At 38.0% G+C, this 26,686-nt stretch overlaps 1 protein-coding gene across 1 annotated transcript in view; it reads left to right on the forward strand.

The window, feature by feature from the left end:
• LOC131070364 (uncharacterized) overlaps positions 1-19,981 on the forward strand; it is a 55,172-nt gene extending 35,191 nt beyond the window's left edge. The window contains exon 2 of the mRNA XM_058005867.2: positions 19,532-19,981. Within this exon, the coding sequence (XP_057861850.2) occupies positions 19,532-19,981 (450 nt within the window). The remainder of the gene's footprint in view (positions 1-19,531) is intronic.
• The last annotated feature ends 6,705 nt before the right edge of the window (positions 19,982-26,686 follow it).

Below are 26,686 nucleotides of genomic sequence, written 5' to 3' on the forward strand. Positions count from 1 at the left end.
AGGACTCTATTATTTCCATACATGCTCCCCTTGTCAACAACAACCAACCAACTACCTAGTCCCCTTGGGAGGTAGCCCACATGAATCTAGGAGAAAATTAAATCCCTTGAATTCTCTCCTTGGATAGATGCATCATCTTATGCATCTAGTTAGAAGGATGGGAAATAACCCCTAGCTTCTACCTAAGATGCCCAAATTTATCCTTTGAAAGCACCTTTGTGAAAATATTTGCAATTTGATCTTTTGTGGGAACATATTCCAATTTGACTTCTTTCTCTACAACCTTCTCTCTTAGAAAGTAATACTGGATAGAAATATGCTTGGTCCTTGAATGCATCACCAGATTCTTTGAAATATTTATAGCACTTGTATTATCACACAAGATAGGAATAGACTCATCATATACCACCTTGATATCCTTCAATGTTTGCTTCATCCACAACACTTGGGTGCAACAAGATGTTGCAACAATGTACTCAACTTTTGTTGTTGACAAGGACAATGAGTCCCGCTTCTTACTAACCAAGAGACCAATCTATCTTCCAAGAAAAATGCACTACCACTAGTACTTCTATCATACACACAACCAACCTAATCAGCATCAGTATAAGCTTTCAAAGAGAAGTCACCATCTGTTTTATACCACAATCCATAGTCTGGAGTGCCCTTGAAGTATCTGAATATCCTTTTGACAGTCTTCTCATGAGTTTGTTTAGGATTGGCTTGGTATCTTGTAACCAAACATACCACATGCATAATATCAGATCTAGAAGTAGTCAAATACACTGGTCCTTCAATCATAGACTTATGAAGAGTTCGATCAACTTGAGGTGACTCATCATTCTTTCTCAAATGACAACCAATAGCCTTGGGAGTACTCACTGGTTTGGAATCCTCCATACCAAACTTCTTTAACATTTCTTTCACATACTTAACTTGAGAAATAAAAATACCAACATCTAGCTGAGCAAATTTGAAGTCCAAGCAAGAAAGACAACTCACTAATCATAGACATTTCAAATTCTTTTTGCATCTCTTCTACAAAATTCTACACATACCATCATCTCCACCAAAGATGATGTCATCAACATATACAACAACTATCAAAAACTTCTTTTCCTCAACCTTAATATAAAGATTGCTATCTGTGGTACCTATCTTGAAACCTTGCTGAAGTACTTATCTAACCTTGCGATCCCAAGCCCTAGGAGCTCTCTTGAGACCATATAGAGCCTTTTTGAATCTGCAAACCATGTCTGAATTTTTCAATAACTAAAACCATTCAGGCTTCTCTATGTAGACTTCTTCCTCTAACTCACCATTCAAGAAAGCTGATTTGACATCTCCATCTAATAAACCTAGAAGTTCTTGTGAGCAACAAAAGCAAGAAACATTTTGATTGTCTCCATCCTAGCCACCAAAGCAAAAGTTTCCTCAAAATTAATTCCTTCCACTTGTGAATAGCCTTTGCAAACCAACCTTGCTTTGTTTCTTGCCACTTCTCCTTCATTCAGTTTGTTCTGGAACACCTACTTTGTTCCTATGACATTCTTACCTGTAGGTCTAGTGACTAATTCCCATGTCTGATTCTTCTTAATCCAATTTAGCTCTTCTTCCAATGCTTGCAACCATCCTTCATCCTTGCTAGCATCAACAAAGGTCTTGGGCTTTATCTTTGTTAGGAGGGAAAGATTTATGTGTTCACTTGCTTTTGCAAGTCTTCTCCTAGTCTATACACCTTCATTCTTGTCACCTATAATCCATTCTTCTGAGTGATTCTGTTAAACATACTTTGTTGGAGTCTTAGGGGCTTTCTTTGATATTTGTTCCTTTTCTTTTGTCTCTTCTTCTTCTTCTTCTTCTTCTTCTTCTTCTTCTTCTATGCAAGGATATTTTTCTAATCCATAGTCCTCACATTCTTGTGTGATTCAACTCCAATCTTCATCTACTTTAACATTTGTTCTTTCAACTATCCTCCTCAATCTCTTGTTGTACCATCTATAGGTCTTGCTTCTAGTTGAGTAATTAAGGAAGATCCCTTCATCACTTATTGATTCAAACTTTCCCAAGTCTTCTTCATCTCTCTTGATGTAACATTCACTACCAAAAATTCTGAAATACTTGATAGTAGCAGGTCTTCCACACCATAGCTCATAAAGGGTCTTAGAGTAGTTGACCCTTAATTGCACTCTGTTAAGAATATAAACAGAAGTATGAACTATTTTTTTCCAATACACATCAAGAAAACTAGTTTCTTTTAACATTGCCCTTGCCATCTCTTGGATTGTTCTATTCTTTCTTTCTACTACCTCATTCCGTTGAGGGGTCCTAGTAGCAGGCAAATGTCTCCTAATTCCATGATTTTCACAAAAATTTTCAAACTCATTTGAAGTAAATTCACCTCCTCTATCAGATCTTAGACGTTTGATCTTAGCATCTACTTCATATCAACCATAGATTTAAATGCTTTAAACTTATCTAGAGCTTTTGATTTTTCTTTCAAAAATGTAACCTAAGTCATTCTAGAATAATCATCAATAAGCAACATAAAGTACCTGTTGTGATGTTTTCACACATTGCCCTATGGCAAATGGGGACCCCCTACTTTTTAGGCCCTCTCGGTCTTTTGGTTTGCGTTTTGGGGTCTTTTCGCAGCAGTCTTGTCAGTCTCTCTGCTTTGCAGGTGTTCGAGGGTCATTTGATTAAATCTGCTTTTTGTTTGAGCGAATTCGGCTAAGTCTAGGACTCGTTTTGTGAATTTTAGGGTTTTTGCCTTTTGTCCTAGATTTTAGGGGTTTTTGTTAGGGTTTTGGAAAAATTGAACATACGACTGGAATTAGGACCCTTCAAGGAACCTCCCAGTAAAATTTGAGCCAAAACGGAGCAACTTTCTATTTTTAGAAAGTTCCTATTTTTTAGGGATTTTACTGAGTCTCGGATTGGTCTAATTTTGCCAAAAATCAAACTTACTATTTTTAGTAAGTTCTATTTTTAGTAAGTTTCTATTTTTAGTAAGTGCTTTTCTGATCTATTTTGCCCAAACCTTGACATTTTGAAACACTTACTATTTGGGAAAATCTATTTTTGGCAAGATCTTCACAGGAAAACACTGAAAGCTGAATATCTCTGAAGACGCTGAAGACTGAACGTTCCTGAAGACCATTTCTAAATCTGGAAGAGTTAGAAGGCAGACAATTTGGGTCAAAAAATGGTTAAGTTTGGAACTCCTATTCCAAAAGAGGAAAGCATGCAAAATCATCCAAGTCCAGAAATTCACATCAATCCACCAATGTCATCCTGATCCGAAAATGGCCTAAAATTTGACTAAGTCTGGAAATTTGGAAAATCTTCCAAAATCCAGAATTTGCATTATGATTCCTATGGACTTGAAACCACTCTCAAACATCCTGACAATATATATGAAATATAACTTAAAGTATAAGAAAGGAAAAAGACATATTGAAGATGCCACTTATACTTAAATGTTATATTTCATATCTATATCCTAACGAAGAGCCTGGAACTTGTGAAAAAAATCCATGTATCCATGGACAAAGCCAAAATGCGCCCAAGGCTGGGCTGGGGCGCCAAAACCAAGAAGGCATTCACAAGTGGGAAAATCCGCCAATCCATGGATAGAGTGAAAATGCGCCCAAGGCTGGATTGAGGCGCCAAAACCAAGAAGGCATTCACAGGTGGAAAAATCCGTCAGTCCATGGACAAAGTGAAAATGCGCCCAAGGCTGGACTGGGGCACCAAAACCAAGATGCCATTCACAAGTGGGAAAATCCGCTAGTCCATGGACATAGTGAAAATGCGCCCAAGGCTGGACTGGGGCGCCAAAACCAAGATGCCATTCACAAGTGGAAAAATCCGTCAGTCCATAGACAAAGCCAAAATGCGTGCAATGCTGGGCTGGGGCGCTGAATTCAAGAAGGCATTCACAAGTGGAAAAATCCATGAATCCATGGACATGATGAAAATTCTGCCCAAGCTAAAAAAATGAAATTTTGCCTAAGGCATGGAATCCAAGGAGTCAAGGAGGAATTAAAAAAAAAAAAAATTCCCTTCGGACAAATTTTTGAATTTGCTATTTTTAGACACCGAATCTTGACAGTGTGGAAAATTCTATAGATTCGGAATTGTGGCTGAATTCCCCATCCAATGAACTGACTCCTAAATTTTAGGAGGATCCCTAAAAATAGGGATGTTGAAGAGGAGACATGGACAATTCACAAAGTAATGGAAATTCCTTCCTTCAGGACATAATTCCAGGAAAGGTGAAAATTTGGCTAAGTGTTGGAAATTCCTTCCTTCACGACGGAATTCCAGGAAAGATGAAAATTTGGCTAAGTGTTGGAAATTCCTTCCTTCAGGACAGATTTCTAGGAAAGATGAAAATTTGGCTAAGTATTGGAACTTCCTTCCTTCGAGACAAAATTCCAAGCAAGGAAGAAATACACCCAAGGATGAATTGAACATAAAATTTCTAAGGCAAGGAAGGAATCAGGGATGAATTGAACAAGAAATTTCCCCTCCAGGGAAAAATTTGAAAAATCCATTCTCGGGCATCAAATCACATCCAAATTTCAAAAATTTTACAGATTTGGATTCGTAGGAGAATTTTCTCTCTCCTAGACCGTGGAACCCTAATTTGGAAATATTCCTAAAAAATAGGAAATGTGCAGAATTGATGAAAAACCTTCTTCAATCAAGGAAAGTTGAGGAGACTTCAAGAAAATTCTTCCTGAATCGAGTTTTCCCTCTCCAACAATTCCAGATGTGTAGGAGCGGATATATGATGGTAGAGTCCATTTGCATGGCGAGGATCTATTGAACGCATGGCAGTATGGTGGCGCATTCATTGCCAGAATATTTGACCAAATGGCAACCTGGTCATTGCATGTTGAATTTATGGCAGATTCCTTTTGCATGCAACCGCCGCATGTGGAAATGATGGAGCATTTATGACATAATGGGGTGATTTTTGCATGGATGAATATTCAACGCATGTTGGGCGAATTTGAAGGAGGTGGTGCATTTAATGCGCAATGGATGCTATTTTGGGTACTTTTGAATTAATTGTATATGGGCATGATGGGTTATTAATTGGAGATTCCCACCTTGTTGCATCTTGAGTGGAGAATCTTTTAGGGAAAACCCTAATTAGGGTTTTGCATGTAGCCAGGGTTTGAAGCCTATATAAGGGTTGACCTCCCTCATTTGTAAAGGAGGGAGCTTTGCATGAAATTGTTGCGATAAGTTTTTGAGAAAATAATAGTGAAACATTGTTCTTTGATGGTGTCCACTTAAGTTATTTTTTCAAAGCTTGCATGGTTTCACCTTCCTCACTTAGAGTAGAAATAGTAAAGTGCTTTGATTTCAATAGAGAATGTAATGGTGTCTGATGAATTTCCATGGTTCATACTTTTTGCATCTTGTTGATTGTAAGTTGCAGTGTAAAGTTAGTCTGAGCCCCCTAAATTTGTGCTGAGTTCGATTATGGATAGTCATTTGGATTGCGCCGTTTTTGGGTATTCAAATGTACTTTCTCGATTTGAAAATCCTGTACCATCCCCAGAAGATTGCATCGGTTCTTGCGGAGTTGTAGTTGATCTTGGCGAAGCAGAGCTTGGTTTATTTGGAATTTGTCCACCAAAGCACTATTCATTGTTATCACTGCTCTTAGGAGTAGATTTAGATCCTTCTGAACCCTTTCCTTTTTACTTTCAGTTCATTTTAGTCCATTCGAAGCAATAGCATCGCAGAATTGCCATATCCGATGATGGAGTTCCAGCCACAACAAAGAAGTGAAAGAACGATGCACACGTAAGGCCCCTTGGATTACCAGCAATCACATCAGCCAACCGAGTCACGTCCACGCATTGAAGGAACCTTGGAGTCGATTGTTTGAACTTCTTGCAATCTTAGCATGCAATCGTACTTTGATCAAGAGAGAGTGAAGTGACCGTTAGGCAACTTTATTCTGTGTTAGACGTGGTCATAAAAAACACGTCAACAATACCTTTCACCATTGAGTCCCTTTGTCTTGGTTGATTTGCACAAGTCAGTGTGTATCAGCTTCAAAGGTTTCTTAGAATACTCCTTGCTCTTGAAGCTTGTCCTTGTCTACTTCCCCATCTGACATTCCTTGTGTAAGATGTTTGTAGGCTTGATGATCCTTGACATGTCTCTTACCACGTGTAGAACTTGTTGTGATGTTTTCACACATTGCCCCTTTGGAAATGGGGACCCCCACTCTTTTCTGCTTTCTAGGATAATGGTAGAGTCTTTTGCTATTAGCCTTTTGTTTGAAGAAGTGTACTTTCTCAGGTGGCTAGGCAGCGATAGGGTTATTTATCTCTCTTTAGGTTGGAATGAGGTCAGATTACTCTAATGGCTTAGGAGATAAATGATTTGGATGATCGCTCCATTTGGTCATCATCTTTGAAGTGGCAAAATCTGAGATGAAATATCAATTCGAGCATAGTAGGCAAGGAAAGTTAGTTGGATGAAATTTGACTAAGCATACAAAAATTTCCATTGCTCCCTCAATGGAGCGAACTGCCTTCCTTTGCTCTTTCAATGGAGTGAAATGACTTCCTTTTCTCTTCCATGGCATCGACAATCACTTCCTTAACCTCATAGAAGCAAAATGTGAGATGTGAACTGAGGTGATGTGAGATGAGGTATCAATTTGAACGAGATACACAAGGAGGTTTGAGAGGTGAATCCCTTGGATAAAATTTCACTAACTATACAAAGTTTCCTTCATCATCCAAGAGGTCTGATCGCACTTCATTCAGAGGCAGGTTGCAAGGGAAAAATTTGGTTAAGTGTATAAAAATTTCCTTTGCTCTCTTTTTGGTGTGAACACACTTCCATTGCTCCTTCATAGGAGTGAATTGACTTCCATTGCTCCTTCAAAGGAGCGAACTTCCTCCCTTGCCACTTAGGAGGTCCAAGATGCCTTGAATTGCAATATGGAACCTTGGTCAAGCAATGAATTTGATCTTCAACCAGCAACCTGAAAATTTGGCTAAGTATGTGCACATTTGCTTTGCTCCTCAATTGGAGCAAATTCACTTCCTTTGCTCCTCCAAAGGAGCGAAGTGACTTCCTTTGCTCCCTTGAAGGAGCGACCTCCCTTCCTTTGATACTTGAGGGGAGTGACATAACTTCCATTGCATTCTAAGAGGTGATTTGGTGAACTTGAGCAAATGGGGGGACAAAACCTTAAGCATTTCTTGTGCTTCACCTTGAATACAACCTCGTCTTTGCTCAGTGAAAGGATCGAATTGATGGAGATTTTGATAAAGAACTGCTAGGGATGGCAAGTTTGATGCATTTCCATTGCTCCCTCATGAGAGCGACAGGGCTTCCAAGGGGTTCTTTGGAGATAAATTGATGAACTTACACACATGGACAGCAAAACCTTAAGACATGAATTGATGAAAAGGGACAAATTGATGAAGAAGTGATGAAATGATGCTGAAAGTTTGAATTTTAAGTCATTTCCTTTGCTCCTCAATTGGAGCGAATTCACTTCCTTTGCTGCTGGAGAGGAGCGAATTCCCTTCCTATGCTCATTAAAGTCTCCAAATTCATTTCAATGACCACACCAAGCAGTGGCATGAGAAAGCACTTTTGGCGCCAAGACTTAAATTCAAAAGGAAATGTTTAAACTGCAGCTAAGTCAGCCTTAAGGGATAATATCAATTGCATTTAAAGCCTTATAAGGTCGGCCTAAGAACTGAAAGGACACACCTCATACTTGGACGTCTGTAAATGTCAATTCAAAGTCTGTCATTTGATCATCATCTCAAAGAAAATTCCTTTCCTAAAAGAGCAGAGTGGTGATCTAAACCTTATAGAGCAGCGAATTAGAGCAGATACTAGGCAAATTCATTCATATACCTTCAGCAAACAGCGAATTTCAAAGTCTGTCATTTGATCATCATCTCAAAGAAAATTCCTTTCCTAAAAGAGCAGAGCGGTGATCTAAACCTTATAGAGCAGTGAATTAGAGCAGATACTAGGCAAATTCATTCATATACCTTCAGCAAACAGTGAATTTCCTGAGTATTATCAGTCATCTCCTTTGATTAGAAGCATGATTAAGGATGTAGCAAGAGTGGAAAGTGCTGTATTATTATTACATTTATATGATTCTCGATTCATAAATGTTTCCTTTTCAGGTCTGATACATGGGGAAGCATGTCAGCATCGTGAAGACTTCATCACATTCAAGGCATTCAAGGTGATTGCAACATTCAAGAGTTACACCAAAGAAGGAAGAATTTGTGTCATGATGAACATGGAAGAAAAGTCAGATGAAAGTCTTAGCTAAAAACACTTCAAGGAGGCGAATTGGAAATTAGGACAATGTTGCATCAAGAAGGTTCCACATCAGCATGTCCAGATACAATGCACTTGACTCGTCATATGGAGGCACAAACTCCAATGTACCTACTCCCACTATCTATTTGTCAAATATTCAAGAAAAGAAATGTGTCCAAATATTGTAATTATTTCATTGGCTAAGAAGAGTTTGTTCCAACAAACCCTAATTAGGGTTTCATCTTGTAATCTCGGCCATTGATCTCAAATCGATCTGAGCCTTTGAATTGTAATGAGCTCTCTATATAAGGCTCAAACTTCTCATTTGTAAAGGTTAATAGTTAATAGCGAACAGCAGGTTAGTAGCCTAGAAATAGTTAATAGTTCAACGATAGTGAATAGTTGATAGATGTTAGATAGCAAGCAGTTAGAATAGTTTAGGAGAAGAAGAAATTGTTGCTAAGGCTTGTAAATGGATATACTCTTTTCATTGAAGATATGGTGATATGTGTTATTTCAACAAGCTATATGGTTTCTACTTCTCATTTGCTTTCATGTTGATTAGTTGAATGATAGAGCGTGTGCATGATTCATGGTGAAACTTCTTATCCATACCATTAGCGGTTTGTTGATTGCAAATTCACCTTGTGTGGTCAACTAGAACTCTTAATGACCTTAACTTCAATTGCTACTTGCCTCATTGATATGCATCATCTTGATGGTGTCTATGTCATTGGTAGTGATTTGAACATCAATTTGCTCTCCTTAGAAGATCGCACTAGCTTTGTGGGGTTTTTCTTTGATGGCTAAGTGGAGCTTAGTTGAATTCCACTCAATCATTCATTGTCTCTTGCATTCTTAGGAATAGATTAGACCCCTCAAACCCTACATCTTTTACTCTTTTATTTCAAAGCAAGTAGTTAGAAATCTAAGTTCCAGCAATTCAAGCATTCAAGTATTTGACGTAAGTTCCCTTGGATTACCAGCAATCACATCAACCATTGAGCTTATCCACATGTCAAGACCTGACATTAGGAACCTTGGAGTCTTCCACTTGATCACATAGCTTAGCATTTGGGAGGACTTTGCTCAAGAGAGGATAAGATACTTTTTGGTATTTTATTTTGTGTTTGATTGTGCCTAAAAAACACATCAACTGAGCTGATCTTCACCATGTTGTCAAAGTTGATGTGACCCATCCTCTTGTGCCATAGCCAACATTTATTGGTTTGTGCCATTAGATAGATTCTTCCATTAGCCTCCTTTAGGTGATAAACATTCCCATCAGTCCTAGTTTCTTCTACAACTAGTCTTCTAGAGTCAATCTTTCTAATTTTACAACCTTGTTCATGAAATGTAAGATTATATCCTTGTTGCACTCCTGACAAACACTGAGGAGATTGTGTTTGAGTCCTTAAACATAAAGAACATCTTCTGTTTTGTTCTTTCCATAAATTGTTATAGTACCCTTTCCACAAATTTGTGTAGAGCCTTCATCACCAAACTTGACTGATCCTCCATTCCACTTCTTAAGGTTGATGAACTTCCCTTTGTCACCAATCATGTGATGAGAACAATGACTATCAATCACCCAAGCATTTGCTTCTTATCTTGCATGGAGGACAATGCATACAATCATTGACTTTTCATTTCTCATCCTGCAAGGTACCAAACTTCTTACATATTTTAATATCACCCTTTTTGTCATCAACTTTCAAGGCCATGAAGAGCGTTTCATCATTTGTATCATCATGATCCTCATCTTCTGAAGAATAGATGCTCTCCTTGGAACAAAGGCTTCTTTTGAACTTCTCTCTTTTATTGCTATCTTTTGATTCTCTAAAGGTACATTTAGAGGCAAAATGACCAATTCTCCCACAATTAAAACTTTTGAAAGGTAACTTACCTTTGTACTTGCCGGTGCCCTTCTTCAATCTTCTTACACAGTTTGCTTCTACTTAATCAAAGCCATCAAACTGATTAGTAGCAACATCTTTTGCCTTCTTAATGACTTTGAATACAACTTCATTTGGGTCATCTTTGTCAAACTCTCTCACGTCAAAGGTAGTGAGAGCACCATATAGTTGATCCATTGAATACTTATCCAAGTTCTTACTTTCGTCAATAACAGATTCCTTATGACTATAAGATTTAGGAAGAGATCTAAGTACCTTTTTCACAACCACATCTTTTAACTCTCCACCAATACCTTTGTGATGCCTTTTACCACTTCATCCACCCAGAGCATATAGCTAGCAAAATCTTCATCCTCTGACATCTTCAAATTTTCAAATTTGCATTTGAAGTGTTGCATCTTGATTTAATTTACTTTATCATCTCCTTCATAAATGCTATTAAGCTTTTCCCAAATCTCCTTAGTAGTATCGTAGTGCATCGCCTTCACAAGTTATGAATCTACTAACCCACTCAAGATTGCATTCTTTCTTTTCCATTGTTTCCATATATCCTAATCTCAACCGTATCTGTTGGAGTGGAGTAGCGGGAGCAGTAAAACCATCCCTAATTGAGTTCCAAACTCCAAACCCTAATGAGGACAAATATGCTTCTATTCTTACTTTCCAAAAAATGTAGTTTGTTCCATCAAATCTTGGTGCCTTGTGAGATCTATCTTGTGCCATCTCAGACCTTTCTCAAGCAGTTAAGCTACTTCTAAGGAACTTGGCTCTGATACCAATTGTTGAACACACCAAATGCTGAGAGAGGGGGTGAATCAGTATTCTTCAAAACTTAAATATTTTAGCACAATCCAAAAAACATTTAAACAAATCAGTTACAATGAAAGATAAAGCAATGAACACCAATGCACAAGAGAACTCCAAATTTACATGGAAAACCGAACAAGGGAAATACCACGGTGAGAAAAGCCTCACTAATAATAACAAGATTATAATATGTTTTAAGGCTCATTGCCTAGGGAAATTGCTCCTTGAAGGACTTGTTGAAAAGGTTCACTAACTCAAAAAATGACACAAGGACCTGCTAATGAGGTTCACTATCTTAGAGCGGGGTATATGATAATTAAATTACATTGAATAAACCTTCAGCTCACAGCCTCCAATAATCTCCTTAAAATGTAGCTGCCCTTGACTTACTGCCTCAAGCATCCATTAAGCAATTCAGCTCAAAAACTTCGACCTCACACTCTTACTGCACCACTCTTTGTATTTCCCTATCCACACACACGCAATTGATATGATCTATATATATCCTCCGCAAGCAAGGAAAACATTAAATTAGGTCGGCCAAAATAGGAGACAAGCAATGACCCCAACTAGTCGGCCTCAAAAACACATTGTGGTGAAAGTAGTCCAAACCAGGAGATAGAGTGGAGCTAAAACAATTTATTACATCCTTCTATGCAGCCCCAAACATCAACAATACTGGCGAATATCTTCCCTAATCAGCAACAGAGTAACGTGTAGCACTTAATCAGTTGGAGCAGTAACACAACATCCAAATGGATTTACTCAATGTGGCTCATATTGAGACATAGTATTGCCCGAAGACAGCTCATCAAGACCACCAATGCAGGTATAGACCCGTAAATGCATAGCATAAGAAAGGGAATAGGCCTTGTCTGCCAGACAACCACAAAACATCCTGAAAACCGACTCTAGACAATATGCAGCATGAAAAATATCAGCTACTGTCATGCAGACCACATAGAGATTGTCCATGAACACTCAACAACCTTCCCATATGCTTCTTTCCCACTGTCAAATGAATCGATGCAACCAAACAGATACAGAGTTCTTTATACCCGAAAGTCCAGAAAGCACAGTCATGATTTTAAACATTATCAACTATACTTGCAGTACACTTCATCACCTGAAATCTGAACTGAGACACTACGCAGACAATATAAGCACACCCACCAAGCTGTAGGAGCAGAAATATAATGTCCCCATCTAATCCAGCAAGTAACTGAACAATAACTAAAACACATCCCTTAGGGAGCAAAAGAGAAAGTATAAAACAACGGTTAAACTGTGCAATAATGATTACTAAGTGAGCGATAGATGGAGAAAATGATAGTATGGAAGAAGGCAACGACTATGCTTAGATTGTGTTAAAGTAAGCATCGGTTTGAGAACATGAAGAATTCCTATATGCATCACTGCTATAACATCCATCAAACAAAGAAGGTATCGGATATCCTAATGAGCCATTCCAAATTCCATTTGTGTAAGGTATTTATCGATATCACCAGAGAGTAATAGATTGCTAGCCAATGAAGAATTGCTGAAGGCATTGAGTAATCCATATCAAAAGAGGGAGTTTGATTAATTAAACAAATATCAACTCATATTATGATTAAGGCATAATCAAGCAATAGCCAATCTGAATTAGTGTAGCGGTGATTAAAATGATCATTAAGCATCCGATCAGCACCAAGTATCACTATGTATTACCAACCAAAGCATATCAATCCTAGGAGGAAGTTGACTAATCCAATGACTAGTCATAACCATTAGTTAGACAGCAATTTGGAATGATTATGATTAACAGCGATTTCTGATGACATACCAATTTGTCATGAAAGGTGCAATTTGAATAATAAAACCAATTGATGGTAAATCCTGTGTTATGAAGAGCCACAATTGAGGATAATAGAGACAGAAAAACCAATCGTTATTCCTTAATTAATCTTGATTTATTATTAGCTTGAAATGATGCAATTAACTTGTAGGAAGAGCCACGAACAAGAAGGGACATCTCCAGTTGGGTGAAGAGATGCCACCACTCCCTATTGGGAGATATTTAATAAGAACCAAACTCAAATTAGAGATCATCGAATATTGTTTTTGTTTATTAGTTATATCCTATTTGGATCTTCTCAGTCAAGCACTTTGCCCTTGGCATTAAGGTTGCATATATCAGAGCTTATATCAGAAATAGCACCAAGTATTGCACGAGTTTAAAAGTAACAATCTGAAACGGCAATCATACCTCATCACTGTTAGTGATTGAGGAATATTATCAGCATAGTTCCATTGCCTAATGAGACACAACTTCACAGCATTATTGCTATAATCATCAAAAGGAGATTTGAAGCATACATTACACAGTAATACATCAGAGAACAGCATTCTCTCTTCATTCCTGCAGATTGGAGATCTCATTTGCATGATCCCTGAAAGTTATATCAAAGACAGCAGTAATTTACCATCCAATCCATATATTATTATAATATTACCAAGTTAGTCTTATCATTATTGATATATCATATATAGATCTAATCACCTTGCATATATGCAATTGTCAAATTAGAGATAGCAGTGATATTGTTATATATATTCTATCGATTGTATAACATAACATTTATAAGTGGTATCCTAGATCATCATTCGGAGTGTTAATTGAGACTTTGAGGAAAGAAGTCTCTTGCAATTGATTCTTATATGCTAATTGTCCCTAATTCCATAAGCCAATTGAAAATGGGACATTACAAGTGGTATTAGAGCATTGCATTTCGTGGTTATATTGCATTGTTCCTAAAACGGGACATTACAAGAAACAACAATGCGGAGCATTTTTCGGAACAGCCCTTACAAGCAACGAAATTGCCAACATACTGCATTTACTAGAAAACATCTGCAGGAACACCATTGACTTGAAAAGATAGGAGTGTGTTGGTGTACGTTTTATCATATACCGAACATTAGAATAAAGTACCCAAAGATAATTTATCCTCTTGAAAAATCACCGCTTATGCTAAGATTGCTAGAAGATCATATGGCGATTCCAAGGTTTCTTTTGTCAGGATGACGTGTGGATAAGCTCAATGGGCGTTGTGATATGCTGGTAATACACAAAGGGACTTACGCTTGGCTTGTTCAATTCATAATGAAGGTTTAGACAATGAAGCTCTATTTGGGACTTGGATCATGGAAAAACTGAAAAAGGAGACAAGGGTTTTCAAATTCTAATCTATTCCTAGGAATTTAAGAGACGGTATTGATTAGGTGATCTCAATAACCACACTTTCCTTCGCCTCAACTTAGGACAACTACACAAAGTGTATGCAATCTTCAAGGGATGTGCTTATGATCGAAAGTTAAGCATACACAAAGGAAAGCTCAGACCAACTTTGCACAGTGAATGAAAATCATCCATTCACCAAAAGTATGAGCAGAGATACATTATAAATCAATACTTGTCAGATCTTGCATTCAATCTAACATACATGAAATAAAATCTAAACAAATGTGTTGAGGAAATTGAAAACCTTTCTAATCATTCAGATAAAAGAGATTACAAGGCCTTAAGAGAAAGCACACAAGTAATGTATTATTTGAAAATGACCTTCTTGCAACAATATTTCAAAAACTTCACTCTCCAAATGAGAGGAGGCAACCTTATATACGAGTCCAAATTTTTTGAATGGCCAACAACGATCAAGGGCTCAGATTAAAAGTTCAAAACCCTAATTAGGGTTTGTTACAACTAACTACCCCTCAACCAATGAGAAAATTACATTTGGGGACACTTGTCCTTCTTGCTAAATATGAACCAACAATAAAAATTGAAGGTTGTTGCATTGTGAAGTGTGCCCTTTAGAAGCTTCTGTGGATAAGTCAGGTTCATTGAACTTGGACATGTTGACTTGGAGCAATCTGACTGGTTGGAAGATGACGAGGCGCCACCTCAGCATGTTGGATGTCCTCTTTGAAATTTCGAATTTGTGTCAAGAAATTGTCTAAGTATGGAAATTTGTTTCTTCTTGTCACCATCTGATTTTGATTGGGAGTTTGTCTTTAATTCTTCAGGAGATGAAATCCTTTAAGAAGTTGTCTTGATTGCTTCCATAGTTCTGAAATTCCACAAGAAGTTTGAAATTCTTTTCACCAAGTCTGAGGACTTTTCTTTCTTGATGCTTTGGGATTCCTTCAAGTGCCTCAAATTTGGGGAAGAATTCCTCTATGCCTTCGCCATAATGGAGGAATTTGGAATTTTTCCTATGAAATAGTTTTTCCCATACTTGCCAAATTTTGGCCATCTTTATCCTTGTACGAACCTTGCTTGTGGACTTGTCTTCAATTCTGAATTTGGCTTGAAACTCCAGTTGATGATCCCGCCTTAGCTCTCATCCAAAACCTGCAAAACCAAAAGAAATTAAGTTAGAATCCTCATTTTGAGCATGAATTTCGAAGGTTTGATGGCAAAGTGCTCTGATTTTGGTCCTTTTTACTCCAATTCCTCAACTCTTTTAGCCTTTAACAAGCTGTGAACACTTAGAAATTTTAGAAAACCTTGAAAACTCAATCTGATTTAGAGGTTTTGGGACTGAATTGGGTTTGAGAATGAATAACTTGGTCCAAAAATTTGTGAAATGAATGTTAAAATCAGATTTAAATTCTGGAAAATATGTGAAAATCAGACTGTCCTGAAAATCTCCTCCAAAACCTGAAAAGCAACTTGAAAACTCCTTCAGAATCTAGGCAAGGAATTAGTAAAAAGGATGCTTGGTGTGAAAATCTTCACTTTCTCCCTCTTGTAAATGCCTTAGAAAAATCCTAGAACTGTTCTTGAAGCTCTAAATTATCTTCTCTTCAAGTGTCTTGCTCTCCACACTCGAACTGTTGAAATGAAAGAAATGAATGAAGTATTTGCATAGAGTTTGAATTATTCATTTAGAAACATAGAAGATCCTCTTGAATTTGTTTCTATTTAGTCTTTAGTCCTTCAAAGTGCAAGAGAAAGTTTCTAAATTGGACCTCAGTGAATTGTCATCACCTTATCTAGTCCGAACTTTCAATCTTAGTCTCAAAATGAAAGTTTCTAAATTGGTTTTCAGTTGCAATTTGAACTTATCCTTCAGTATTCTTCTTTTGAAAACTTTCTAAATCTACCTTTAGTTCGAACTTGAACATCATATCTTGCTGACAGTATGAAGGAATATTTTTACTCCAGATTTAGCATGTTTCTTTGAGGGCAGACTTGGTTGATTTCATGACCCAAACTTGGGCGGACTTTGCTAGACTTGTGCACCATCTAACATAATGTTGTAGGGTGGGCTTCATCTCATTTAGGAACTGCTGGTTGCAAGGCAGGGCAGACTTGCTAGCTGTTAGGAACCATTATATGCAATCAAGGGCGGACTTCTCCACACTTGGGCACCACATGTTTTACTTCTTGAGCGGACTTGATCTGATTCTTGGCACCACTTCATACATTTAGCCATATTTTCCCCGTCTCAAGGAAGACTTGGGTTGATCTTTGCACTTCACTTATTACCTTGGGGCAGAGTTCAATTCACTTAGGAACCTTTCATCTGCAGCATAGGGAGGACTTTTCTCTCTTCATGACTCATGGCGGACCCTTCAACTTTCTTCCTAAGGCGAACTTTGTTTGACTTGTGCACTTTGCAACCATTCCCTAGGGCGGACTTGACAGATTTCATGCACCACATTACCTTGCAGATTGGGCGGTCTTCACTGTTTTGATGCACCATTCAATGTGTCCTAGGCGGACTTGGTGAATGTTGGGAACCAAGGGTAGGTGGACTTCACTGAACTCTTGACCTTGTGAACATCCTTAGGCGGACTTCATTAACTTCTTGCACTTCACACTCAACCAAGGGCGGAGTTTATCAATCTTGTGCACCATCAAGGCGGACTTGGTGAGATCTATGCTCTTGCTCACATATCCTTAGGCGGACTTTGTCAAGGTTATGCACTTCTTTACCTTACACTTGGCGGACTTCATTGAGGTTGAAAGTCAAGGTGGACTTAGTGAATTTCATGCACCATGAGGGCGGAATTGAGGGATCTTGATACCCCAAGGTGAGCGGACTTAGACAAATTCTTGACCCTTTGATTTTCCTTGCTGGGCAGACCTAGAGAGAGATGATTTCCATGGAAACTAGATCCAAAATCTTCATAACTAGTGCAATTTTTCTTAGATTTGCTTGAAATTTGAAATTCATACATCTTTCATCCATTGAGTTCCTCAAGATCCCTAAAATCTAGGAAATTGGCTTTTTGATCAAAACTTGAAATTTGGAGGAATTTAATGATTGTTTTCAGTGCATCTTAGTATCGATAGTGCAAACCCTAGATCCCCTTCCAAAAATAGAAAAAGAAAGCATCCCTAAAAAATAGGAAAAACTTTCTAAAAATAGCCATTTCGGGGATCGTGCTTAAAGTGCCAAAAACGAAACTTCCTAAAAATCCAAAAATAGAAAGTTGTCCAAAGCCACTCAAATCAATTGCGATCTTCGTCCTTCTGCCTTTCTAGGCACTCTGACGGTGTCTAGGCTCTGTTCTGACCATGGCTTGCACAAACTGACTCGTGACTTTAAGAATTCAGACCATTCAAAATTGACCAACTTGGCAATACCGACGCAGGAAGGTCACAAGGCTCTAACAAAAACCCTAAAAAGCAAAAAATAGGGGGGTCCCCATTTGCAATGGGATGATGTGTGAAAAAGGTCACAACATCTAGCGCCAACCCGAATAAATGTTCCTGAACATTCCTAAAATAAAACCTGTTTCAAGCCTAGAATAAAAAATTAATTATAGCTAACTTACCCACCGGCTAAGAAGGGTACTCAAAAAGGAAGAGGAATCCTAGACTGTATCAAGATCTTTCATCCTTCAATTATAAGTGTGTGCAGTTGCATTCATTTCCATCTCACGAGAACAAGATGACTTGGTGAAAAGAATTTCAGACTTCTTGACGAATTTCAGACCTATGGAAGCAATCAGGACAACTTCTTAAAGGATTTCATCTCCTGAAGAATTAAAGACAAACTCCTAATCAAAATCAGATGGTGACAAGAAGAAACAAATTTTCATACTTAGACAATTTCTTGACACAAATTGGAGAATTCGGAGAGGACATCCAACACGTTGAGGTGGCGCCTCATCATCTTCCAACCAGTCAGATTGCTCCAAGTCAACATGTCCAGGTTCAATGAACCTGACTTATCCACATAAGCTTCTAGAGGGCACACTTCACAATGCAACAACCTTCTATTTTTATTGTTGGTTCATATTTAGCAAGAAGGACATCTGTCCCAAATCTAATTTTCTCATTGGTCGAGGGGTAGTTAATTTTAGGAAACCCTAATTAGGGTTTTATCTTTCAACCTGGGCCCTTGATTGCTGTTTGATCTCGGCCATTCAAAATTTTTGGACTCCTATATAGTAAAGCCACCTACAAGACTAAAGGACATGCCCAAAGGGTATATGATAGTCGGTTTGAACTTTGTGCCGCAAATGTGAACAAGTTTTGGCTGGAGAAGAAAAGACCTCAAGGGAAAGTATCGAAGTATTTGTTGTGTCCATACTTCAAAGAAGAATATGGTGATATCATCCTACTGCTGAATAGAGTAATGGGCAGCCCTAAGGGTCAGCCATTCGAGACATGGATGTATTATTTCATAGATGAAATCACCTCAGGAACCAAGTTATTCAACTGGTCCCACATAATCAACGATAAACTTCACGAACAGTTGATGAACTTGGAAAGGACAAGGACATTCCACATGAATTCTTACATAATTTATCTGTTGGCTGCAACTTATAGATATTCAGGACTGATTTGCAAAGGCATAGTAGGAGGCGGTGAGAATGAATTCTGATCATTTGATTGTTACCCTCAGCTGCAGCTTAAGGACAAAAGTTTCCGAGCCCATGACGCATTCTTGATGTACATCACAAGAACACTGCAAGGAGGTACTCATAAGAGACTTTCTCCTGAATCAAAAAGTCCAATCAGCAGGTACGGATTCTGGTTTATCCAGTTTCCAAAGTTCATTTATATCAGAATCCAAGGTTTCACTGGCCGTCCTTACCGATTGCCAATCTACCCAACCAATAGGATGGTCCTATTGGAAGTTCTCAGACAGTTGGAAACATATCAGAGCTTCAAAAGAGTAAGGCAGAAGCCAGCCATATTTTCCCATTCTTCATTGGAAATATGGAAGAATCTTGTTCAACTGTGTAGGCAACTGAGGTTTGCTTTCACATTCTACCAATATAGAACTAATTATGATCCTCACAATAATATCAGATCAACAAAGGAGGAAAGATTCAAACATAAAGTAGATATAGAAGATTTCTGGGCAAATGTTGCTGATGAATATGAAATCAGGAAAAGGTTATATTCCAGGCTATCAATAAATTTCATTAGAGAGACTCAAACTTTTCTCGTACCAGATTAGTTAGAAGATAGCAGAGAGCATACTCAACCTGGCTTTGATGAGCATGCACCTCTTCCTCCTATCAAATGGTCAACACCAGAGCATACAGATTTGACCACCTTGATGCGGCCAGTCATGACATATACAAAGTGGTGGGTTAATCAGAAGTGTCACAGGCTGAAGCAAAAGAATATAACTTTGACTTATAATCTAATGGGAGTAGCAGAAGGATATTCTTCAAATGAAGAAGCCACACAAAATGCCAGACCAAGCGAGAGTGCTAAAAGGAAGGGGAAGGCAGTTGAAAATGAAGAACTTGCTCAGAAGAAGAAAAGGATAGAACCATCTCGTTCCGCCACATCAAGGAATGAGAAATACATATTAACTATTGATGAATCATTGGCTGAAATAAAAATTCCTTCTTCAGTTCATGAGCGAAATGCAGAATCAGTCCATCAGGAAGACGAATAACCACCATCTCCTACTGGCACAAAAATCCTAGAATCAGAGCATGACACAAATATTGAAGAGGAAGAGTCTCAAGAAGGGATGATTTCTTCTCTCCAAGGTATTGCACGTGACAAAGAAACAAAGGATGACCAAGAGATAGAAGGCATTGGGCAGCCCACTGTTCCTGAATGGCTGAGGGAGAGATTGAAGATGAACACACCAATAGTAGAAGAACAAGAAGAAGATGACATGGCAGATTTCTTGGCCAGATTAGAGCAAATTGCTTTGAAGAAGCCAGCCAAGAGATTTTCTACCATCCAAAGAGATGAGACAGGCAACCACACAATGCAAATAGCTGTGCCTAAGGTGAACAAAGCAAAGGGAGACATTGCTCCTCATGAGTATGAGATCACCACTTTTGACTTAGGTCCAAGCTCAAAGGCCCAAGTAAAAGAGGACTTAGACAATTTAGTTGCTTCCATGAAGGCAAAACTGGATGAAGAGACACAAAAGAAAAATGAACATAAGAGAGAAGTTGAGTGCTTGAAAGAATATATTTGGCCGTTGACTACTAAGTCACTTAATCAAACCAATCCAGAGGTTCTCTCACTTTTGGATTCACAGTAGGTAGTCAAAAGTTCTGAGGAAGATGCAGTTACCGCCAACGAAACTAGAGATTGGATAGAAAGTATAAAAGAAGAAGTAGCCAAGTTCAAAGAAGGAATATCATCAGCATATGATCAAACTTCTTTGCTTTCCAGGATTGAGAATATGGCAGAAATGTGGGCCGACTTCCAGGATGTCCAGAATAGAATCATTCCATCCCTCAGAGTGTTGGTATTATGGATGTGTTGCATTGTTTTTGTCATTGATGTCAACACTTATCCTTCTGGAGATCTACATTGTTGATTTGGCACTATGGTTATATTGGTTTACTGTTGAACCGGCACATTGTGTTCACCGACAAGGTCAGTGACTTATGCACAGTCACCAGTATATGCTCACTGACAGGTTATATGGTTCATCGACATAGATGATGACTTGTTATCATTTGGAGATCACTTGATTATGTCAAAGACATGGTTTGGATACTTGGTTTTGGTGTTTTGGTTATTAATCTAATCAGGTTGACATATTTGCTGTTACTGGCAGATAGGTCTAGGTTATGGACCGGTATACGTTATCTATTCCAGATCAGCACGACACGTTATGGAGATGATTTATTATTGGTTGTTGTATTGAGGCCGACATCTTGTCAAGACTTATTTTGTAATTGATTTGAATGTAATATTCTTAGTGAGCCGACCTTAGTAATTGGTCTTAGGTTTTGTATAAATGTAAGATTTCATTTGTGAGATGATGGTATGGTAATGGTATGGTATTGTAACTTGGTATGTGCGAATATTGAAGATAATATGAGTAGATCATAGAGCGAATCAAACAGACATCATTTGAAGGTTCAAGGAAGGTTTGAAGGTGTTTATCAGAGCTTAAACTGGTACTGAATCCAGCATTGCAGATGCACTTTGAAGTAGTACATTATTCTAGGATTTAACCATCCTACTATAGTCAGTGCGACATCCATTATTGAGCAGTGTGCTCTAGGCGGTTGGCCTTTCTGCATGTGCAGACCCCATTTGTATACACACACTATCTGCAGTAGTATCATCTGATTGTGGGTAAGGTTTCCCACTGTGGTTTTTCCCCTTACAGGGTTTCCACGTCAAAAAATATCTGTGTTATGTGTTGTGGATATTGTTTCTCTTTCTGTTTCATGCATTAAGTTTCACCGGTATGTAAAGTTATTTCAATTTTAATTAAAGAACAAGTTATGAACTATGAATGCTATATATGGATATGAGGAATTATGTCAATGTCTAATAATTCTGATTTTTATCTGCAGGTCTGAAGGAGAGAGATCATTTAATATTTTCTATGTCTTCTCCAAATGAATTCAATTGGCATATATATCATTTAGGCAACCGGTCAATTGGTGTATTGACCGGTCATGCCTTTTAGGCATGACCGATCAATGCACCCATTGATCGGTGCCTTTACAATTATACCATTAACACAATGCTGATTATCGGTTCAAAAACCCCCGATAGCATATTGTAATATCATAATATAATAACTAATCAATTTAATGAATCGGTTCATATAAACACCGATGATTCAAAGTGCACGATGTATATAATCCAACCGGTGCATTTGTTAACCAATGTTAATGCCAAATGAAGCGGTGTATTCATTAAACCCGATAACAAATATTGCCGATATAATTAAGCCCGATAACAGATGTGAATCGGTGCCAATGTTTATGCACCTGATAGCAAGTATGTATCGGCGAATTTAACCCGATAACTTATAGCATTTAATATGTTTGTACAATCCGATAATCATATGCAATATAAATCAGACATGAAGCATGTAGATAAATAACAGAACAAGGAAGGTTAGGAAGATCTTATCTTGCATAAGCTACCATGCATTAACACTCCTTCTTAGCTTTGGAAGATAGATAAGACAACTTGCATCACATTTCCTTTTCATAACTAAGATAATGTCAGTTAGCAAAAATCATTTATACATGAGAAGTACCATCAAGACATATGATATAAAATAGAAGAACATCACTTGAGCATGTGACATAAAGTATTATTTTAACATGTGATAAAAGTAAGAGAATCATCACCTGATCATGTGAAAAATCACCAAAACATGTGATCTGTAAGATTCATCAAGATATCACCTAACACGTGATATCAGTATTGCCTAATACGCAATACTTAAGGATAAGTCTATGAGAAAGGTTAGTTTCTCATCATATCCGAGTTGTGATAAGTGCAGTAACATTTATAAATGTTTATCACAACATAGTCATGGCACATCCATGACTTACCAGAGATCCAACATGATCAATGGTTGAGATATCACCTACACGTGATATCAGTATTGCCTAACACGCAATACAAGGATAACCATATGAGAAGTGCTTAAGTTCTCATCATATCCAAGTTGTGATAATGCAATAACATTTGTACAAATGTTGTATCACAACATAGTCATGGCACATCCATGACTTACCGGTGATCCAACATGATTACTAGTTTGACTATCATAAGATCGTCACTTTATGATGTCTACATACAAGTGTTCAGTATCTGAGAGATCGTCACCTCTTAGATATGAACACAGGTGGCAAGAAGCCACGAGATAGTCCAAACATGACAAAGAAGTTTACACGTTAAACATCTTAAATATATGTAAGTATAGATTACAAAGCAGATTACCTTTCTATCATACCTAAACCCTTTCTGAAGTGATCAACCTTCACTCTGGAAAGTGGTTTGGTCAGAATATCTGCAGTCTAATCTCCTGTACACACATATTCTAACTTTATCACATTCCTGTCAACCATATCTCGTACATAGTGATATGGAATCTCAATATGTTTGGACCTGTCATGAAATACTGGATTTACAGAGAGTTTTATACAGCTTTGATTATCACACTGAATGACTGTAGGTTTCATAGGTTCTCCAAATAATCCCACGAGCAATTTCCTTAGCCATACTGCTTCTCTGGCAGCCATTGAAGCTGCAATATATTCAGCCTTTGTGGAACTCTGAGCTACTGAAGATTGTTTTCTGCTGATCCAGGATATCATGGCTGACCCTAAACTGAAGCAGCACCCTGAAGTGCTCTTTCTGTCAGTCACACTGCCAGCCCAATCTGAATCTGTAAATCCATGTAGATCTATGTCAACCTTTTCATATTTAAGACCAAGCTTTAGGGTACCTTGTAGATATCTCATTATATGCTTCACTGCAACCAGGTGTATCTCTTTAGGTTCACACATGAACTGACTTAAGGCATTAACAGCATAGCAGATATTTGGCCTTGTATTTACTAGATACATTAGGGACCCAATCATCTGCCTGTATTGAGTGGGGTCAGTAGGTCTTGATTCTGCTGCTGCTTCTTTAAGTTTATGGAAGTTGGTTTCCATAGGAGAGGTCATGGGTCTGTAGTTTAGCATTCCAAATCTTGTCAATATGTCCAAGGTGTACTTCCCTTGGTTCGGTACAATATTATCAGAATTCTGCCATACTTCCAATCCTAGGAAGTAATGAAGAGGCCCCAAGTCTTTCATATCAAATTCTGTGGATAGATCTTTCTTGCATTGATCTATTAGGTGATCATCTCCTGTGATTAATAAGTCATCAACATATAAAATTAATATTAACATATCACCTTTATTTCTTTTGAGGTAGAGATTAGGATCTGCATCATTCTTAGAGAAACCCAGCTTTGAGAGATAGGTGTCAATTCTTTCATACTAGGCTCTGGGAGCCTGTTTGAGCCCATAAAGAGCTTTCTTGAGTCTACACACATGAGACTTTGCATCATGAATTTCAAACCCTTCAGGTTGCTCTAAGTAAACTTCTTCCACGATCTCGCCATTTAGGAATGTTGTCTTAACATCCATCTGATGTACCTTCCACCCCTTTGCTGCTGCAATGGCTAGGACAGCTCTTATTGATGTGTACCTGGCAACAGGTGCAAATGTTTCTTCGTAATCTATTCCTTCCTTCTGTGAGAACCCTCTAGCTACAAATCTGGCCTTGTGTTTTTCAATACTGCCATCTGCAGCATGCTTGATTTTAAACAACCATTTAGAAGACACAACAGACTTCTTGGTTGGCCTAGGAACAATCTCCCAAACATCATTCTTCATAATGGACTGATATTCTTCAGTCATGGCATCTATCCATACTTGATGTTTGAGTGCATCTGAAACATTGTTAGGTTCAGCTTTAGAGAGATCATTCATAAGTGCAACATAGTTGGTGAATTTATTAGGCCTCTTGCTTTCCCTGAAAGTTCCTGAAGGAGCAGCGAACTTCTGAGCTTCTGCTATAGTTTTGGTGGCCCATAGTGGTCTTTTCTTGCGATTATCTATAGGTGGGTCTTGTGTTTCACTTATAGTTTCCTCAAGATACTCCCTCTGAAGCTCAGGAGTAGGATTATGAATTTTAGGTTCTATTGTATTTTGGGCCCTTTTGAAGGCTAAATCTTCTTCGAAGATTACATCCCTACTGAGTTCAATATTTCTCTGCCCTTGTACATAGATTCTGTAGGCTTTAGAAGTTTCACTGTATCCTACAAGTATTCCCCTTTTTCCAGAGGGTTCTAGTTTTAGTCTTTTCTCTTTAGGTACATGAATATAGATCGGACACCCAAATATCCTAAGATGGCTGATATCTGGTTTTGTCTTGGTAAAGACTTCCTCAGGAGTTTTATCTTCAAGGTGTGAATGAGGACATCTATTTTGTATGTACACAACAGTGTTAGTTGCTTCTGCCCAAAGGTTCAAGTTTAGGTTTTGATCTAGTATCATGGCTTTGGCAGCTTCTACTATGGTCCTATTTTTCCTTTCAGCTACTCCATTTTGTTGTGGATTATAAGGTATTGTCAACTCCTTCTTAATCCCAGAATTTTTACAAAAGTCTTTAAATAGTCCTGATGTGTATTCCCCCCCATTGTCAGTTCTTAAGGTTTTAATTTTGTTTTCAGAGAGATTTTCTGTTAATGTTTTAAACTCTTTAAACCTACTTAGGATCTCTTCTGATTCTTTTCATTTCAGAAAGTAGATCCACGTCTTCCTAGAGTAGTCATCAACAAAAATTACATAGTACAAAAATCCCCCTAGCGAGGGTACGGACATAGGTCCACATACATCAGAATGAATTAACTCCAAAACTTTGCTAGTTTTCCTAGTACTATTCTGAAATGCATTTTTGGTATTTTTACCCAAGGCACACCCTTTGCATGCCTCTGAATGATATTGCTTCAACTTAGGTAGACCTGTGACAAGGTTTCCCATGGTTGACAAAGCTCTATAATTCAGATGGCCTAATCTCCTGTGCCATACTTCATTTGCATTAGTTGCTTCATGGATCAATGCTAGATTGGGCTCTGTACATAGCTCATACAAATAGCCTTGTCTTCGACCAATGACCTTAGCGTCTTTGATGGAGGATCTCTTTGGCCAAGCCAACACCTTGTTTTCCATGAAGGTCACTCTGTATCCTTGATCTTCTAGTGCTGATATGGAGATTAGATTTCTTTTGATGCCTGGAACATATAGTACTTCTTCAAGTCGTAGTGACATGTCTGTCTTCAGTTTGATGGTGCAGGTTCCAATTCTTCTGACTGGATGTGAAGAATCGTCTCTGATGGTTACTTCCTCATCATCTTTCTCTATCATGGAGTCTAGTATTTCTCTAAAGTTGGTGATGTGTCTGGATGAACCACTGTCGATCACCCATGAGTTAGATTTGTTTGAAGCATGGCTTGTAAGTGCTGAGTAGAGGACATAGTTCTCGGAGTCATTTTCTCTTCTAGATTTCCTCACTTTTGCAAATGTGGCTTGCTTCCCTTTCTCCGGACAGTTTGCAACATAGTGTCCGAATTTGTCACACCTATAACATTGAACATGTGATAGGTCTTTCTTAGAAGTGTTCTTGCCTTGTTTAGCTTTTCTTTTCCTGAATTGCTTCTTTTTGTACTTCTTATTGATGTTTGTATTTAGGACTTGCAAGTCTTCATCTATATTCTTCTGTTTTATTCCTACCTTGTTCAATCTGGATTCTTCTTGTAGACAGTCATCTCTTAGTCTTTCAAACTTAGGATATTTGGACCTAGCATTGATGCCTTGGA

The sequence above is a fragment of the Cryptomeria japonica genome, chromosome 3 (genome assembly GCF_030272615.1).
Source record: "Cryptomeria japonica chromosome 3, Sugi_1.0, whole genome shotgun sequence".
In the NCBI taxonomy this organism is placed as follows: Eukaryota; Viridiplantae; Streptophyta; class Pinopsida; order Cupressales; family Cupressaceae; genus Cryptomeria; species Cryptomeria japonica.